The following is a 19,947-nucleotide window of genomic DNA, read 5'->3' on the forward strand; positions in this document are numbered from 1 at the left end:
GTTTATTGTTACAGCTAGGCTCAATTGGTTTTGTAAGGTTGAAGTGAAATGTGATCTCCATATTGTTCCCTTATATCAAAGCCCATGATTTGTTGGGCTTAGCCTTTATGGGCTCATACCATAAATCAGATTATCGGACTCATGATGTTGTTATAAGCATGTTTAAAATATCAAGTATAGATGGAAATATTGATATTCAAATTTATGGAAATATAGATGGATATATCGAATATCAATATCGATATAGGTTGTTTTTTATAGAAATGATAAAAATTTAAAATGAAACTGTAGGAATTTGAACGAAATATAAGAGTTTCCTCGATATTTAACAGATGTGTCAGAAATATCGATGATATATATCGATTTTAGCCTAAACTTAAGAGTTTCTCCAATATGAGATGATATTTAGACTTCACCCCCCATTTCCATATTTTTCTATGATTTTTTGGATATTTTCATGGAAATATCGACCCCATAAAAAATAAAAAAAATAAAAAATTTACACACTGATTATAAGTACCCATTTTAGTAAGGGTAGATCTTTGAACCGGAAAAAGATGAAGCACGGCAGAACCGAGCCAGAAAAAAAATCTAAAAAATTGATTTCACATGATCTCAGCTCGGTTCTTAGTTTTACCATGTAAAAACCAAACTAGACCTAATTTTTCTTCCAAATCTAATACCAAAACCCTTGCCTCCTTCACCTCAGTCTCCCTCACTTCCCTCATCTGAATCAGTCTCAAGCCTCCATCTCTACCACCGTCTCGCCACATCATTTATCATCGTTTTGTTGTTTCTCGTTGAGTTTGTTGATAGATAATAGATTTACGTAGAGGAGTAGAATTTTAGGTTTAGGATTCATAAGAGATGACGAGGCAAACCCAACAAATAAATTCGTCCAAACTAAATAGAGCTTGTCAAACCGAATCGAAATCGAACCATACCCGTTATGTTATTCATTTTAATTTTATATCAAGGTGAAGTATACTTAAACACATCATCCATGATACACACCACTACATTTTACGCATCCTTCTTGTATTAGTGCATGCATGCATTTCAATAAGAAGCCAGTTTATTACGCAAACCCTAATAGTAAGCATTAGGTATAGATACGAGTTGGATGGCCTTCACACATGCACTAATTGATACAGAGTACATCTAATGTTAGGGTCTGATAAGATAAATTTCACTTCGATGCATCACTTTCAATATTTAAAATATCGATATAGGTGAAAATGCAATATGCAAATTTATGGAAATACCGATAGATATATTAATATCAATATCGGTTGTCTTTGACGGAAATTATGAAAATTTGTAATATGTAGGTATATCAACTCATTCAAATTTAGTCAAAAGTAGAGAAAACTTGCTATAAAAAAAATCAAAAATTCGAAATCTGCAATGGATTCCAACAATTTTGCTATAGTAAATCGATAAATATCGTCGATGTTTATTGATTTTTCCTATATCTCACCGATATAGGATAAAGTTTGCATTTTACCTCTGCTTTCCATGTCAATTCTTAATTTTTTTGGATACTCTGACAGTAATTTCATGGATATTTTAAACATTGTTGACTTGTCAAGTTGTCATCATAAAGGTACCTAACTTCTATCATCATCATCATCATTTGGAGCAGCTGGCATGACCCCATGTTAGCATATTCCAATATTGAATGCTGCAGGGCACCGAAATGGAGCGAGACGCATAGAAAAAGAAATGCACAAATTAATACATGGAATCTTAACGAAACAATTCTGGTACTATTTATGTTTAACGTTAATAATTTTTACTTTAAAATGTCACTTATGGTACTATTCACTTGCAACATATTTTTGTCATTTTACTTAAAATTCAAAGTTTTCAAACGTTTTTAATTAATTTTCCTTTAATTATATTGTGAGGAAGCGAAGGATAAAACATATTTTCTGTTTTTGTTTTGCCACCTCTGAAAGTCCAGGAACTTAGAGGCCAACCATTTTTCATTAATCAGAATCTGGTCTACCTGAATCGACATGGGATCACATGCTTCGGCCACGTGACCCTTGGTGGAATAGCGGCAGGTATTTTGCTGTAAGCCTGTAACCCACAGGGATTTGACTCATGATTCAAATTCCGATTCGGAATTGTTTTTTCAGTATTCAAATTAATCAAAAAGGTTAGGGTTTGTCCTTTTGGAGATTACAGGGAAAAAGATTATCAACAGTTAGCAGTATCATTATTACTATGTTTACCATATTCTTAAGATTTTCGTTTTACTAAATGTAGGTTAAACTAGTTGGTTATGTTAAGTTCAAATCACCTTCCATCTAAATTAAAGTACTTTGTACATTGCTTTGCTAAAATAAAATTTTCCATTTCTGGAATGATTATAAACATTTATCAGTATCATTATTATTACGTTCATGTTCTTAAGTTTTTCCGTTTTAACAAAAGTAAAATTAAACTAGTTGATCAAGACATTGTGTTTATTTAAATTCGAATCATCTTCTCTATAGATTTGTTAAGAGAAATTTTCCGGTTCCATCAATGGGACTAATTACAATTAGATTAGAGGGTAATGATGAGCGAGCCCACATGATTTCTTCCATCATACAAAATGCTTTAGAAAAACCATAGAATAAAAAACAAAACTTGGTTCTCCACTGTCCCATTGGAGATGGACAAAGAAGACAGGAGAAAGAGATGGTATAAATATATCATAATTATCCTAAATTGTCTCCAACCCATAAGCCATGAGGGGGTTCTCCACTTGCTAAAGCTATAGCATCATTCAGTCTCTCCTCTCTTGAGTTCTAATCTTTTGATATGACATGCATAAGACACATATCACATGCATTATACTCTCTTTTTTCATCTTTTTTTTTTGTTTTTAATATGGTCCATGAACATAATTTACTTTAATTTAAAGATAATTAATATTGAAATAGATGGAGTGACTAAAAAAAATATTAAAAATTGGGCACTTGAAAATGTATAGAATCAATGGATGCATGAAACTTGACCTGCTTGATGTGAATGGGCTCTACTACTTTTATCTTAAAAGATTGAAAGTTTGAGTAATTGGTTTTGTAGGGTTAATTTGTTTCCTTAGTTCTCGAACTCAAAAATCAATGAATTCCATGATGTTTATTCTCTTGATTGTCATGTCACATGTGTAACCATCAGGCTACTATAAGTTATAACCATTTTAGCTATTATATAAACCACCAAAAAACGTTTGTTCCAAAAATAAAATAAATAAAAAAACACGAAAAACGTAGTTGCCAAGCAAACGACCGTCACACATTGAAGGAAGAAGCTACACCTCTTCGTTATTATCAGACGTCTTAGTTCTAAGCATCAAGCCCTAACCTTAGGATCGGAGTTAGTGGAGCAGATTAGAAAGAACAAAAAAATGAGTTAGAATTAAATTAGGTAACGATCTGCCGTCTAAACTTTGATAAAATGAAAAATGGTTAGGATTATAATGGATTGTAGATCCGATCCAATATTGTTTAAAAAGAAAAGTTTGGATCTTTAATTTGGATGGTCGTGGCTGGACGCAACAAATGGGATCGAGTCCTTGAGAGATAGAAAGATTGTGATATTTGGAGCAACTTGTACTTCAACATCAAATCACCTTTCACTAAACAAAGGAAAGCCGAAAGAGCTTTGTCCTGCTGCATGCTTTCAAAGATATGTGTATATAAGATGTAGAGTGTGGACTGTGGAGTGCCACAAAAAAATAAAAAGATAAACAAAACTCTTACTTCTTCTTGGCCATTCAAAGTCCCACACCATGGATGAATCAGAGAAAAGTGCCACAGTATGGAAATTGTGGGTCCAATACCAAGTGTGTAAGTGAATTTCTTTTTCTTTTTGTCTAAATTGGTCGGGAAATTCAGTGAAACTCCTCTGATTAGGGAATAAAAAATGTTTCTTAAATTAAGCACATCTCACTTAATTATGTAGTATGAACGAACTTTGCCTTATACAATGTGATAGTGTACGTACACATATATAGAGTGTGAAAATGCGTAAACTTATCACCAACCGTTGATGTATGCAAATGTTCAATAATTATACATCAAAGCGTAGTCGATGAAAGTGCAACCAATCGTTCATTTAAGTTTAACAATTATATCATCAAAATAAAGCACAAATTAATTCGCTAAGTACCTAGATGCCATGATTATACAAGTGGGCAAAAAACGGGGGTCCAGGTAACTAATGATAGTATGAGATGTCATTTTTCACAAACTAACTAAACTTCATGTATTTTTTTATTGTGCTCCATCAGTGTCCGTTAGACATTTAGCAGGAAACTTTGTACAATGTATTTCTCTTATTTTCTGGGGCTTTGAAAACCTTGAAAAGTTCCTCAAATGGTGGGTTGCTGGCACCCAACCTTTCATATCAAGAAAGAAATTACTGCTTAATCCGAAATCTAATCCTATGTGCTTGTCATGATCATCTAAAGGAAATTTCATATCACCTAAAGGAAATTTTACATTACCTCCATATAATTTATATATAACCCCACAGAAAGTAGCAAAATAATGCTATCCAGCTTAAGAAGCATAACCAATCATGCTTTGATTGCATAAACCATCTTATTATATAATTAATTACGATGGAAGCAGGTAAAAATGATTTGCCCGTGGAAAGTCGCGGAACAGGTTGGTCGGTTTGGCATGCATGGAAATTAATGGGCTCCTTCTTTTCTGAATGGTGTTTTTTCAACATCACTAGCTGGCAGCTTCTTAGGGTTTCTTTAACACACGAGAAATTTTTATTACTGGAAATACAAGTCACATGGTGTATTATTTTTACCTGTTATAACAAAGGTGGAAGATGTGGTTGATGCATCATACTTTTAATGTATATTAACAAAAAAAACAAGTTCACGTGTTATATAAAGTAATAACGCTAGTCACAAGGAGTTGGTTTAGTGCAAAACAAGCAAAGGTTTGAAACTCTAAACTCGAGTTCGACCTCTCATGAGTGCATTCCTTATGGCCACCATAGGCCAAAAGTACTCTACCATCTCATGGTTTATCTGGACTACACGAAAAAAAGATTGGCTTGCCATTAATGCCACGTGGTCATGCTTCGATACATAAAAAAACTGCTCAGAATACACCTAACTCGCACAACCTTGAGCCCGATTCATTTACTATACTCTTTTGGTCATATACTAATATGTACGTACATGTTTCTGAGCTGCTGGGTAGCTAGGACATAAAACCATATAATGCAATTTGATCTGATGAGAGACACAGAGTCTTCTTTTCTTGCCATATCTGGTCGAGTTTCCTATGGAAGTAGATGCAGCATTCAATACTGAAAGCCACTGTGCCCTGACCAACTAGGACACTACTGCTCTCGTGAAGTTGTCACCCAATAATTGAAGACCAAGCTTATCTTTACACTTGATGATGATGAATATCTGTTTTCACCAATTCAAATAATTAGGGTTTAAGGGCCATTGGTTAGTATTGGCTCTCATGAATCATGTTACGTAGTCGTAACTTTGCATGAATTACGATACGGAAGATTTCACTCCCAATTTGTCTTCCATAAAGCTTTGGAAGAGTGCATGGCTAATGACATTTAGCCCTCCAGTTAGAAATAAATTTGGTTGTAAACTGATTAAATTGAACAAGATTATGGGAACTATTATTAGCACGCTAGAAATCTAGTTGTGCATTACTTATAAGAGTTTTTTTTTTTTTTTTCCTTTCGAAAAATATAGAAACTATGGAGTGTCAATGTTAATTCCCAAGATTATTTGTATAGACAACTGACACTGTGGCATATGCATGTTTCGGACACGATACGACACCTTAATACAACTTGAAACATGCACTAATATATATGACTTATTGCATGTGGTTAATAATATTAACATTGTTTAATTAATACAATATATAAATAAGTAAACTGGAATACAGCCCATTGTCACGAGAGATTATTTCTTGCAACTAGTGACATCACGTGACAATTACATATCTAACGAAATATAATGTACTATTTGAATACATGATAATAATCTATTTCATCACTGGTGCCAATAAGATAATGCAAAGTGTATTCACACACCCATTTTTACATCTCATACACCCTTGTTAATTTTTGGTCATCGATCTTTTTCATTTCATTCGACCTGATAGCCGAACATTGAGAGAGATGTGTGAGAAATAAAAATAAGTGTGTGGATAACACTACCCTAAAATAATATATTGATGTCAAGATAAATTCTCTCCATTGCCACCCCTTTCATCATGCTATCATGATCAGTTCATAGAACGCGTTTTACTGGTTAATTAACAGCTTGGATTAAGAGTTAAACAATAACGTGGAATCCACTACTAGATCCTTGAAAGGTGGAAATCATTGCACATTGACCACTAGCTTTCTCTCTTTGCTTAATTGGACCACTTTATTATATATAGCTCCAGCCTCCTGGCTCCATCTGTGCACTGTTGCATGCGTTTGCAAGATGCATCATTTTCTTTAAGCAAGCAGCTAAGATTCTTAAGCAGATAATTAAGGTTTGATTCCGATTGGTAATTAGGCTTAAATTAATTGCTAGTGTTCATTTAAAAAATAAACAAAATACTAATAATAATCAAGACTATCAGCTGTTAAGAATTGAATATCCCCCATTCCCAATCCCGTTTAATTTTATAATGTGAAAAGGAAAATAATACTATTAGGGAGTGTTATCCAAGTTGTGTATAAAAGCCGCGTAAAAAACAAACATGCCGTAGTTTTCTTAACGATTTTTGGAAGAAAAAAAAATGTTAAATTAGTAACAAGTTTTGGTCGGCATTGTCTTCCGGAAATGTCTACTTGCCCAACGGAGTCTGAAATTCCTCAATTAAAATTTTTAAACTCCGATTTTGTGCAACAATTTTTGCCTGATAAATGTCCATCGCCTTACATGTTACACAACAAACCACTAAAGTAAACCACTGTACTTTAGCGGATGAATATTTTTCGTTCACAAGTGGTTTTTTTTGTAGTGAGTAATATATACATATATACATATGTGTGTATATATATTTATATGTACCGAATATCAAAAGGAAATTGTGGTACAAATTTTTTTTTTTGGGGGGTGGTGGGGGAGGTCAACTTCCACCTCAAGGTACTGCTGTGTTTTATTTGTCCCCAACTGCGATCACTTTTTAAAAATTTGGGGACAAAATTCGGAACTGGACAGCGGCAGCCACTTTGCTACGTCCTCCCACATTCTATGAACCAAAACCAGTACGTGGTTTCTTCTTTTGATGGTCAACACGAAAAGTAGTGGTTGAATTCTACTATCATGGGAAAATGAGAACATGAAACACAAGTCACTAATTTTTTTTTTTCTAGTATGGAGTGAGATTTAAGTGTTAGGAGTAGGTTAAATTTTTGTTTCGTGCAATATTAGGCTTGAATTTTTCACGGCATGCTTATTTTAACATAAAAAATTCTCATCTTTTAAAATTTAGGGTGTGCTGGAGCCTAAGACAACTACTAGCTGACTCCATTCTTGAGTCACGTGATATATTACTTTACGTGTTATAATAAAAAAGAACAACAAAATTATTTTGTTACGTTACCGCATTCCAAGTAAAAATTGAGAAAGATACCTTAAAAAAAACTAAAAAGTCCTAAAATCTTTATCAATGTGGGTAGGATGGATCATACTTTGACTTTCAACATTTTACAACCTTTGCCGTTATATAAACAAGCAGCGATTGGTCATAGGTTCTAGGTGGGTTTGGTCACTAATTTCATAAATCATTTAAAAGTTCGATTGGGAAAAAAGTTATGATGATGCTCCACATTTTCAAAAGAACTGCTAATATTGTTCACACCACATTCACACATGAAGAAAATTAAGTTACGTTACGTTTTTCTTTGAAGTGACTATCTATGCATTACTTCAAAGAGAAATGCTAAAGAGACTCCACGGATTCTCCGTTATCTTATCTATGCATTACTGCAAAAAGCCTACTTGCATGCATGACAGAACGTTGCAAGCACGAACCTTGAACGCAAAATCAACGCTATCCAACATAAATACCATTTTATCTCGGAGATACTTTTCACTGCATGAAAGATCCCCTCTCCCTCTCGGATTCTTATTTATATAAGAAAATGTTTTGACTACTATATTTTTAAATCATATTTTGCAGATTATGTGATATTGCGGTTAATAATTGAATTTTTTTTCAAAGTGTCACCTCATGTATTCAGCAAATTTTAATTCAGATTAGATAATCTCTCTAACATCACTAATTTGAGAAAATATTTTATTGTGCCGAGAACACGGCTCGGTACACAAACTGTCATAATACATGTGGTTGTAAATTTTTTTTTCAAATATTCAACAACTTGTATTATGACATTTGGTATACCGAACCATATTTCCACAAAATCTCTCCACCCATTTATCTAAAACCCCACACATTTAAAGGTGTCTTTAGCATCACACATTTATAAATAAAACCCCACACATACAAATTACAATACAAAACAACCCCACATCGACATCTCAATGTATAAACCTACCTAAACAAACAACCTACTCCCTAGCACTAGCAGAGGCTTCCGAGCTATCAATCTCTCCTAACGGAACAAAACAACAGAAACTTCGATGGACATGGAGGCTCACGAGTCGCCGCCACCGCCTTCATCCCTAACTCGGCTCAACAACTACGTCGCCAAAACCCGAGTCGGCAAGCACTTTAAACTCGCCGAGCGCAACTCCACTTTCACCACCGAGCTCCGCGCCGGCACCGCCACGTTCCTCACCATGGCCTACATCCTCGCAGTCAACGCCTCCATTCTTTCCGACTCCGGTGGCACCTGCTCCGTCTCCGACTGCATCCCTCTCTGCTCAGACCCAACCCAGTCCCTCCAAAACTGCACTGGGTCGGTCATCCAACCGGACTCCACGTGCAAATTCGACCCGGTCAACCCGGGCTACTCCGCCTGCTTGGAAAAAGTCCGAAAAGACCTCATCGTTGCCACCGTCGCCTCCTCCCTCATCGGCTGCTTAATCATGGGCGCCTTCGCGAATCTCCCGCTCGCTTTAGCTCCGGGTATGGGCACCAACGCCTATTTCGCATACACCGTCGTCGGGTTTCATGGGTCGGGTAATGTCTCTTACCAGAGCGCATTGGCCGCCGTGTTTATCGAAGGCTTGATTTTCCTCTTCATCTCCGCAATCGGGTTGCGCGCCAAGCTCGCGAAATTGGTTCCAAAACCGGTTCGGATCAGCTCCTCCGCGGGTATCGGACTCTTTCTGGCGTTTATCGGGTTGCAGAACAATCAGGGAATCGGGTTAATCGGGTACAGTTCATCGACGTTAGTGACGCTCGGAGGCTGCCCCGCTTCCTCGCGGGCATCTTTGGCTCCCGTCATGACAGCAGTTAACGGCACCGTTAGTTTGGTCCAGGGTGGTGCCGTTTCGGGGGATATTATGTGCCTCCGAGACCGAATGGAAAGCGCCACGCTTTGGCTCGGCTTGGTCGGCTTCGTAATTATTGCGTATTGTTTGGTTAAAAATGTGAAGGGGGCGATGATTTACGGGATTGTTTTCGTAACGGCCGTTTCATGGTTCCGTAACACCAAAGTAACGGCGTTTCCCAATACGGATGCAGGAGACTCGGCGTATGAATACTTCAAGAAGGTGGTTGATATACATACGATTGAGAGTACGGCCGGGGCACTAAGCTTTAAGAGTATCGGGAAGGGGTATTTTTGGGAAGCACTAATTACGTTTTTATACGTAGACATACTAGACACGACCGGTACTCTCTACTCCATGGCCCGGTTCGCCGGATTCTCAGACGAAAATGGCAATTTCGAGGGTCAATATTTTGCTTTCATGTCGGATGCTTCGTCTATTGTGGTGGGTTCCTTGTTGGGCACGTCACCCGTGACAGCATTTATCGAGTCCTCTACGGGGATACGGGAGGGTGGACGTACTGGGCTAACGGCGTTGACGGTGGCGGGGTATTTCTTTTTGGCGTTTTTCTTCACGCCGCTACTGGCTTCGATACCGGCTTGGGCGGTGGGGCCGCCACTGATCTTGGTTGGGGTGCTGATGATGAAATCAGTGGTGGAGATTGAGTGGGACGACATGAGGCAGGCGATTCCGGCCTTTGTGACGTTGATTTTGATGCCGTTGACTTACTCCATAGCGTATGGGCTGATAGGTGGGATCGGAACATTCGTAGTGTTGCACGTAGGGGATTGGGGCCATGAACTTTTGGTCAAATTAGGGTTTTTAAAGGGGGGAGGAGGAGGAGGTGTTGTGGTCAATGGGGCACATGATCAAAGCAGAGAAAAAGATGCAAAAGTGCTAGAAATTGGAGTTTGATATTTTTAATTTCACCAAATGTAACAAAATTGGGGTGGTTCATGGAAAAATGTACATATTTTACATATTGTTTCAAAGGTCTTGCTAGACTTTTTGGATTTATGTTAATTTTATTTTTCGGAATTGATAGTTATTTTGTTTTGTATACAAACGATGTTTAGTTGATTCACGTTAATGTTACTCACTTGAGCTGTTAGTTTTATTTTTCTTTTCATTTTGTATTTGGGTTGTTTGCATTGCTTTTATAGTAATGAGTGTGTTCATAAGCGCTCAGTTAGAAGATTTCATTATAAATATGTAAAAAATTTATTTTCAAGTGCTTCTTAGAAATGCGCTTGGAATCTCTAGAAGTGGTTTTACGATCTAAACGCGCTTTAGATTTTATCTGCAAAATATAGCTAAAAGCGATTTGGTTCTCTAAAATACTTTTAACTATTTAAAAAAAAAAGAAAAAAGAAAAAAAGAATACAATCACGAAGAAGCCCTTAATTATGTTCTATGACTTGGATCTTTTTATCTATTTGGTTTCTTTTTAAATCACCCGTGCTTATTTTCCCAAAACCAAGAACAAACCGGATTAAGATATTTATCGTTTGATCATCAAAATAAGTTGTAAAATCCTCATGACAATTGGTTTTGAGTCTCTCCCATGGTTATTGAGGTCTGGCAATTTCGTACACGATTCGTTAATCTGACATGAAAATAACGAATTTTAAGTATACATGTTAACTAGTCGGGTCGTTATCGAGTAACCTATTCAAAACACGTTAACGTGTTCAGTTGTTATTGGGTCATCTATCAAGAACTAAATAATATATTGTTTGTCAGATCTAGACATAGTAGAAATTGACATAACACAATCTGTTAACGAATTAGATCGTTCTTGGATCACTTGTTACGAACCTGTTAGGATACCTGTAGCATAAAAACGACCCAATCATGATAAACACGACCCATTTTTCAGGTCTAATTACTATATTTCCAAGGAGAATATAATAATGCAAAAAATATATATTTCTATATATGTATTTTTCCCTTTCTTTTATCCAGTACTATTTATGGGTTCTTCTTTGCCATTGCCTTTTTCTAGTAATTAACTATATCATATAATATTAAAAATAGAAAAAGAAGTTTCGCATAATCCATAAAGTAAGCTTTTTTAATTGCAACAAGATAAGATTAATGACATAAAGTATCTACTTAAACCAAGCAAATAATGGCACTAGCCACTTCTATCGGGCCAAGGCCAACCAGGACACGTGAAATCAAGTTCATATTCCGTGTAACAATTGATTCTCATCTCAAGGTTTCTCGACAACACATCCACATCAGAGTTTGACCATCGCAGACGAGCCAACTATATTTAGGTTAAACTATGTATCAATCGTACTTTCGTGTGAATTGGATCTGAGACTTCCTCTAACCATATGAACATCCAGAATAGTGCTCGACATAACAATAAAAGAAAACCGTATTTAGGATGACTGTTTATATCGATCAGACATCCTTATGAATAACACATGAGACTTTTTGTAACCAAGCGAAGACAATCGTTGTTTGAAATTTTTTCGATACAGTCAAATTTTCATGGAAATATTGAAAAAAAATCAGATAAAGATATGAAATATTTAGGATGACCGTTTATAACGATCAGACATCCTTATGAATCACACATGAGACTTCTTCTAACCAAGCAAAGACAATCGTTGTACGAAATTTCTTCGATATAGTCGAAATTTTCATGGAAATATCGAAAAAAATTAGATAAAGATAAGAAAAGGGGGTGAAGCCTAAACTTCACAAGATATAAGAGAAACTCTTAAATTTCGGCTAAAATCAATAGATTTCGTCAATAATTTTGACATGTTAAATATCAAGAAATTACATATACATTCTCTAAAGTTTTATTTTAAATGTCTACATTTTTTTAGCAAATTTTCACTATTTTTATCAAAGACAACTGATATCGATATCGATATCGATATTTCACAATTTTGTGTATCGACATTTTTATCGATACCGATATTCTAAACAATTTCTGCCACTAGATCAAAGTATGATTTGTGTATCAATATTTTTATCTAGCTTAGTCAATGTTCTAAAAATCCCCGCCTAGCGCCGCCTAGGCCCTAGGCGCTAGAAGGCTGGCAACCACGCCGATTTGTTCTTGAGCGTTTGAAAATTAAAAAAGTGCGCCTAGAACCACTTAGGTGTCCGTCTAGCCCGCCTAGGTCCCGACTCTCACTTAGGCAAAAAATCGATAACTTTCATGTTGCATTTTATTTTGTCAATAAATGTAAGAGACTTGTTGAATACTTGAATGAACACTAATTATATGTGTGTTCCTTATATTTTCAATATGGTCTAGTACTTCATGATCTATATATCATTTTATTTATCAATTTATGTATCTCAATACAATTATGTGCTTTTTAAGTATAAATGGGCACTTTTTATATAATATATCATAAATTTACTTAAATCCGCTAGTCCGCTTAGACCCTGCCTAGCCACCTAGAAGTTAGATTCTAGTCCGCCATCTAACTAACGCCTAACATCTTTTACAACCTTGAGCTTAGTAACTTTTGCTTATGCTAAATGGACTCTATAAACCACAACTTAAAATGCTCTTGAAAGGGGACCGACCATCTAAATCAAGCAGTCAGTGTTTATAGTGGGCGATTTTGATACCACTCCACTGACCAGACATCTGTCCTGTGTTGTTCTAGTGGGGATTTAACTGATTGATCGAAAAGTATGCTCCAAAGTCACAACCAGATAATTAATCCTCCTTTATTTTCTTCCCTTTTTTACTGTGTACAAATAATTGAGACTCAGATTATTTATATGTACAAACGTACATTGGCAGGAGACTTTGGATAGATCATTGGCTAGTTTAGCAGATAATTGACAGATGATAATATTATTCTTTTTGCTACTGCATGATAAGTTAAACTTGGTCCGTATAAGTTTATTTTATGTTGTCAGTTTCAAATTTGGATAAAAGAAAAGAGGAGGACGTCAGGCAGTCAACAACTTGTACTCCAAAAAATATCGTCCATATACTTTTATTTCAATTTGGTATGAGGACTTAAAGGATTGGAATAGAAAAATGCATGTTAAATGTACCTATAATGGCGTTCAATTATCAGAAAAAGAATTTCTCTTTACTATTCTCTATCTATTTTTTGTCTAAATTAGACTCCAAAAAAGGGGGAGGGGTAAAAATCATTAAAATATTAATAAGTACAATAAGGTACATTTCCGTTCTCACAACAAATCCTTATGATAATGAATCATAAAAGAATTGCAGTAAATTTCAACTGATTCTATTTAGTAGGATAATTCTTTGTTGTTGTTTGATAACCCTAATTGTTTTTGTGAAGTGAAAATTATAGAAGGAAAAAAAGGTTAGAGAGGATTGCAAAGTAGGGTTTCCAGAACATATTCTTGTGTTGATATGACACGAAACATCAAAACATGTTGGATGTGTTCCCTCTAATTCTAAAACAGTCATGTTTTGGAGGTTTTTTCCAAGACAAATTAGATTGTGATTTGATGATTTGTAGCCACAGTAGTGCAGGTGTGCAGGAAGTTTCATGTGAAATGACCCCAGTTTTGTTAGACATATGTTTTTTAGTGTTTCTGACACTAACTTGATGGTCTCCAACGGAATCCGATCCCCTCCGGATCCATATATACTAAACTTGTTAAGTAGGTGATCCGGACAGTTGAAATATGATTCAACGGCCACAATTATTATAACTTTAAAGGGCCTCCTATTTGTATTCGTTAGATCAAATTTCAACAGCCCAGATGACCTGCTCAGCATGCTCAGTTTTATTGGATCCAGAGGGGGATCTAGTTCCATCTCCAACCCTCCTGATTAATGGTTAAATTATATTAATTTATGGGTTTGGGTTTAATTTAAGGGAATTTTAACGAAAAACTCTATGTACTGTTCATTTTAATGAAAAACCACATTTTACACTAAAAAATCAATCATGGTACTATTCACTTTACCCTTTATTTTATCTTTATCGTTAAAACTCAAGGTTTTCAAGTCATTTTCATTAGTTTTCCTTTAATTTAATGATAACACAATCAAATTGCAGCACGTCTGTACCTATATGTGTGTAATCACATGCAGACTAAAAATTAATACTTGTTCTAGTGTTGACCCAAAACAGTTGAAAAAAGCGAATGTTATAGATTTCTGATGGTGTTAGCAATGTCTTTGTTGATGTAAAAATCAGGTTAACTTTAAAACAACGTAAATTGTTAAGGTGTGATTTTCATAAGATTGCTTCGATTCCAAAGTGAGTATAATATGTACAAAGAAATAGAGATAGAAAAGCTAATTAGAAATTCATTAGTATCTCGGGGCACATATGTGCGATATCTAACCATGAAGCATGCACCTTGGGATATATAAGAAAGTCCCTCGTGTGCAGGTGAAGCTTAGTATTTGCCATGCAAGTCGAGGAAACTTGCATCAAACATCTCACATTTACGTATACAATCATGTCATACTCACATAATGTTGTAAACACGAGAAAAACATCGCAGGAAAAATCCGTGCTTTATCAACTACTGTATGCAACGATTTAGAAAAGTTATAATATTAGATGTCAACCATTTCATGGCTGTAGACAAAAGGTGAAGACTTGAAAGCCACATGCTCAAATAGAATGATGAAAGGTTTTGGTTTTTAGCGAACCAATAATATGGTCCTGTTGACCCTAGAAATTACAAAGCCTACGTGGCGCGCAGGCCGAGTATATTCTAAGCTAACTACGTCCTTCGGTGATTGCGGGGCGTGCCAACTCGTCGGCCGAGGCTCGGCCGAGGAGTAAATTTGATGATGCTGCGTTGGGTCGCGCTACTGACTTCTGCGTCTTGCGATTGCGGCCGAGAAAGGAACACGTCTCGGCCTCTTGGGTTCTCGAGCCTGAAGACAAGGCTGCTATTTCTTACAAAGTTCACGAACCGAATTCGGCTTGCAATATGCCGAATGTAATAACTGTGACACCTCACCTCGCCGAGAAGGCTAATGAGATGACCTCGACCAACAAGGATTCGAAAACCCTTCTCGACCGAGACTTGGATAGGTAATCGACCGTTCTCGCCGCAGTGCTGTTGATGCCAACGGAAGATACTGCGAGACCGACCGACTCTACGGTGACAGAGCTATCTATGCCGACTTAAGATATCACCGGTTGCTTCCACAGTGCTGTTGATGCCAACGGAAGATGTGTCAGCGAAAAAAGGAAAAGAAAAAGATCTCAAGTTGTGAGAGTTTGCGCAGGGCAATTTTGTATTGATTTTGTCGGGCTTTTCCATTGCTGAATGTCTTGTATTTATAGAAGCAGAACACCGAGCCCGAGTTCTAATCCTATTCGAACTAGGTTTCCTTCTCCGGATTAACGTTACCTCAATCAGTCCTACCTCTGCTAGGACTACGAATCTAGTCCTTAACTGAGCCGGATTCGCCTTCTAGTTTTACTGATCTCGTCGAGGGTCCCTATTGTATTAGGACTCGACTTGCACTCTGATTTAACCGATCTAGGCCTAGAAGCCCATGAGCTGAAGCCCCCATGACTTTCTCGCCGTAGTCTTCCCGGGCCGAAAGTGATACCTCCCTCGGCCCAACTGCTATTTTGGGCCCAAACATTGCCCCCTCGCTTTTGAGGTCCTCGGCCTGAAACCTTCGGCCGAGTTTCGGCCTTGAAGAAGCGAATCTACCACTCAGGATCCCAATACCCGAGTTCCAAGGCGTATTTATTGAACATGCTCGCACGATCTTGATCCTGCTAAACCACTCGCCACGTGGCACCCCCTAACATGGCCAATCCCCGATAATGACGTCTGAAGCGTGCGCCTGCCCGAACCGTCTCGTCATTATGACCACTATCTCAATCCGCGAGCCATTTCATCAGTCCGTAAGCCCTCCTGTCATCGTGCAGGCGTCGAACCGTCTTTCGTCATTAACTTCGCCGTCACACGCGATCGTGCGCCCCCAAAACCTAAAACCGTCGGTCTTCTCAACCGCATTCCCCAAATGCTCATCATGATCAATGATTCCTCCGGTCGATTTTGCCCTTTGTTTTGAATTTCGAACGATTGCTCTTCCTCCCATTACTCTATAAATACCGAAATTTCCTCATTTGTATTTTACGTTCTCAAACTTCCTGAAATCCCCTACTCTTGCTCTCAAGTGCATTCCTCCATTCCAAGCTTTCGTCCTCAAATCCCCAACCCAAAAAACCTCCTTACGCTGTGCTTTTACAATGGCCTCCTTCATCTCCAAGCTTTCCCGGGAATGCGACCAGCATCAGAAAATCCTTGATCGGAGCTCGATCAAGAATATACGGTTCGAGAACGACATGAGCACCGTCCACCAAATCCTGGGTCCTCTCTTCAAGGCAACAATCCCGCCGACCATCACTGGTCTTCTCCAGGAACACTGCCTTACACCCTTGCTCCAAGGGTTTGAATGGTCGAGATGGGAGGCGGCAAAGCCCCAAGGCTCCTGGCCCTCGACGACCACCACCTGGGCGACCTGGGTTGTCCGAATGGAACGGCTCTTCGGCGAAAAATGGAAAATCCTGGGCATCTACGACGCCATCCTCCTTTCGTCGATGGACATTGTCCCTGACAAGGAGCTGCTCCTAGCCGCTCTATGCTTCTGGTGCTCAGCCACCAACACAATGGTCCTTCCCCTTGGTCCCATTGGTCCCACCATCCTGGACATCACCGCCATTTTGGGGACCTCGGCCACCGGGATCCCTATCGACGCGACCCTCTCCGGGTACCCGTCGAATATCGATCTGAAGACGCTCTTCGACCGTCGAGCCTTCGAGACCCTGAATAGTGACGGTCACATCCCGTCGAGGGATGAAATACAGAAGCTCCACAAGAACTTTCTCAACTACAACACCCTCTACCTTCACTTCGCCGGTCGAGGGGAAGAGGACCTGCGAGAAGGAGAGCATGAAGCCTTCCTCTTCTACTGGTACAATAAATACATTTGTTGTACCAAATCAAACAAATGTTTGGTCGAGAATATGCCAGTGGCCGAAGCCCTGGCCAGTGGTCGCGTCCTGGCGCTAAGTTCTAATATTCTTGCCCACCTCTTCCGTTGCCTGGCCGAGGCGACTCTCCACACGGTGGACCCCCACCAGAATGGCCCTCTCTGGGTCTTCCAGCTCTGGTTGCAGGTGTACTTCGCCTCCCTTCGGCCGGCTATAGCTGATTTCTCAGCAACAGAGGCTCTTGGTCCTCAGCTAGCCTCCCGACCAACGCCTCCTCATCAGGCCGAAGAGGTGTTTAGGTACCTCTTTGCCCTTGACGATCTCACAAGCGACGAATTCCTGATTTGTCGTCGTCGTGATTACCCCCCCTCCATCAAACTGCCTACCTCTACGTGGGCGGCAGATGAGGACGCCGCTCTTCGCCGAACCTGGGGGTCGTTCGTGCTTGCTCGCGACCTTCCTCTCGGCTGCGACGGGAAACGGTCGGGGTGGGAAGTGTACCATCCGAACTTCTTTGCCCGTCAGCTCGGCTATCTTCAGGGCTGTCCCGTCCCCCTTCTCTCTTCCCGCACAGTATTGAGCCGCGGACGCGAGCCTCGCTCTTCAGAGAACGAGTGCAGGACTGCCGCGAAGGAGTTTCAAGAGTACTGCCAAAGATTTCGCCTACGACCGGCCACCCCAGAAACCCATTGCACTGACACCTTCGGTGAGTGGTGGGAAAATTACACTCAAGAGTTCTTCGGTGCGCCGGTCGAGGATGTACTAAACAGGCTCTTCGGTAACCGACCTAAGAAAGCCCCGGCCCCCCATTCTCAAGGTAGTTGTTCAATTCCCCCTTTTTCTTCAACCTTGCCTGTTGTACGCCTTACTGAATTGTCTTTATCCTTTTAGGTAGTCGGCCTTTGAGAAAGACAGAGGTAGTTGCCGCTGCTATGGCCGGGAAAAAATCGGTCGTAGCCAAAAAGGACAAACCTGCTGGTAGGGCCGGGCTGACCAAACGGCCTCGCCAAGAGGCCGGGCCGGCTATCAAGCCTTCCCCGCCTGCCAAGCGGGTAAAGCAACTGGCGAAGAAAGGTGTACGGGAGATCCACGTTATTTCCAGCCACACGACGACTCCCAGTGCTTCCCCTTCTCCCGCCGCCGGCCATTCTGGGGTCAAGAAACAGCCGGCTTCAGCCATAGAGACGATCCCAGCGCGGCCTGCTTCTGTGGCCGGCGAATCAGTCGTACCTCCCTCTGTCGAGAAGGCACCTGTCTCACACCAGGCGGTTCCTACGACCGAGGAAACCTCTCCCAAGAATCCAAAGCCCACGGTCTTCGTGCTGGAAGAGAGTGAGGGGAGCGACGAGGTCCCGCTGGCGCGTCGTCCTCCTACTCGTCAACGAACTCCTCCAGTATCCGAGATGGCGGTTCAACCCGGCCCCTCCTCGGCTAATCGTGGCAAGCACACGGTCGAGGAACCGACCCCGGCGGCCGAACCTCTCGTTCCTTCTCAAGACCAGGACGTCCCTGCCTCCACTGAAGCAGCTGCGCCAATCGGCCCATCGGCAGCCGACCGTGGCAAACGCCTGCTCGAGGAACCCGAGGCCACGGCGGAATCGCCGATCCATCCTCAAGACCAAGGCTTCCACATCCCTCCACAAGAGGTTACCTCGGCTTTTGTAAGTACCTTCGATTTTCCTCCTGATTGCTTTTCTGCTTTAGAATTCTAAACAAGGAAAAACTAAATGTCAGGTGCCTGTACATTCTTTTCACCGTCAATTCTATGCGCCGAAGGGCGTTATCTATATTTCCTGGCCGCCTCAGTGGCCATCAAACGTAGATAACCTCCATCGGCCTCGTGAAGTGAGAAGCAATCTGAGACACTGGGCTCGGCCATTGAGTTCTTTAGGTTCGAGCAACGACCCTGGGGACATGGCCGAGGTCTCCTCTCAGCAGGTTAAAAAAAACGACACCTTCTTGCTATTCTTGTCATGACTTCCTTTAAGCTTAACCTTGTTTATTCGTGCAGGCTTCATGGGAGGTTGAATTCAAAGCTCTCCTCTCCAGTACGACTGCAGAGTCTGGCCCTTCGGCCGCTCCAACTGAGGCTGCCGATCCAAGCGCCCTAACCCAGTTGCGAGAAGTCCTGTCGCTCTCTTCATCGCAAGTACTTGAGCGCAACGGTCTTGATCTGCTCGGCGTGTGTCTGAACGACCTTGGGGCCGACGGTCGCCTAAGCGGAGATGCCATTGTTCGGGCATCGTCTGCTTTGGAGCGCGTTCGGGAGACATTTGGCATCTTCCAGACTGCTCTGAAGGCCGAACAGGACCTGCAAGCCGCCACGGCCGTTCAAGACACCCTCCGTCCGAAGATTGACGATCTACGGGCAAAAGGAGAAGCGTTAGCCGAGCTCGACCGTCAGATGGCCGAACTAACAAAACGTCGGTCGGTCATTGCTTCTGAACTTGCGAGGGACTTCGAGTCAGGCGGGAAGGATCGCCTAACTGAGTATGCGGCGGCCAAAAAACGGGTCGAGCGCCTGAGGCTAGACAAAAAGAA

The 19,947-nt window shown here is 40.1% G+C and overlaps 1 protein-coding gene across 1 annotated transcript; it reads left to right on the top strand.

The window, feature by feature from the left end:
* The first annotated feature begins 8,477 nt into the window (after positions 1-8,477).
* LOC126627888 (adenine/guanine permease AZG1-like) lies at positions 8,478-10,568 on the top strand. Its single transcript, XM_050297460.1, has one exon. The coding sequence runs from the start codon at positions 8,642-8,644 to the stop codon at positions 10,370-10,372; it is 1,731 nt and encodes a 576-aa protein (XP_050153417.1). The 5' UTR covers positions 8,478-8,641; the 3' UTR covers positions 10,373-10,568.
* The last annotated feature ends 9,379 nt before the right edge of the window (positions 10,569-19,947 follow it).

Source organism: Malus sylvestris, chromosome 7 (genome assembly GCF_916048215.2).
Source record: "Malus sylvestris chromosome 7, drMalSylv7.2, whole genome shotgun sequence".
NCBI lineage: Eukaryota > Viridiplantae > Streptophyta > Magnoliopsida > Rosales > Rosaceae > Malus > Malus sylvestris.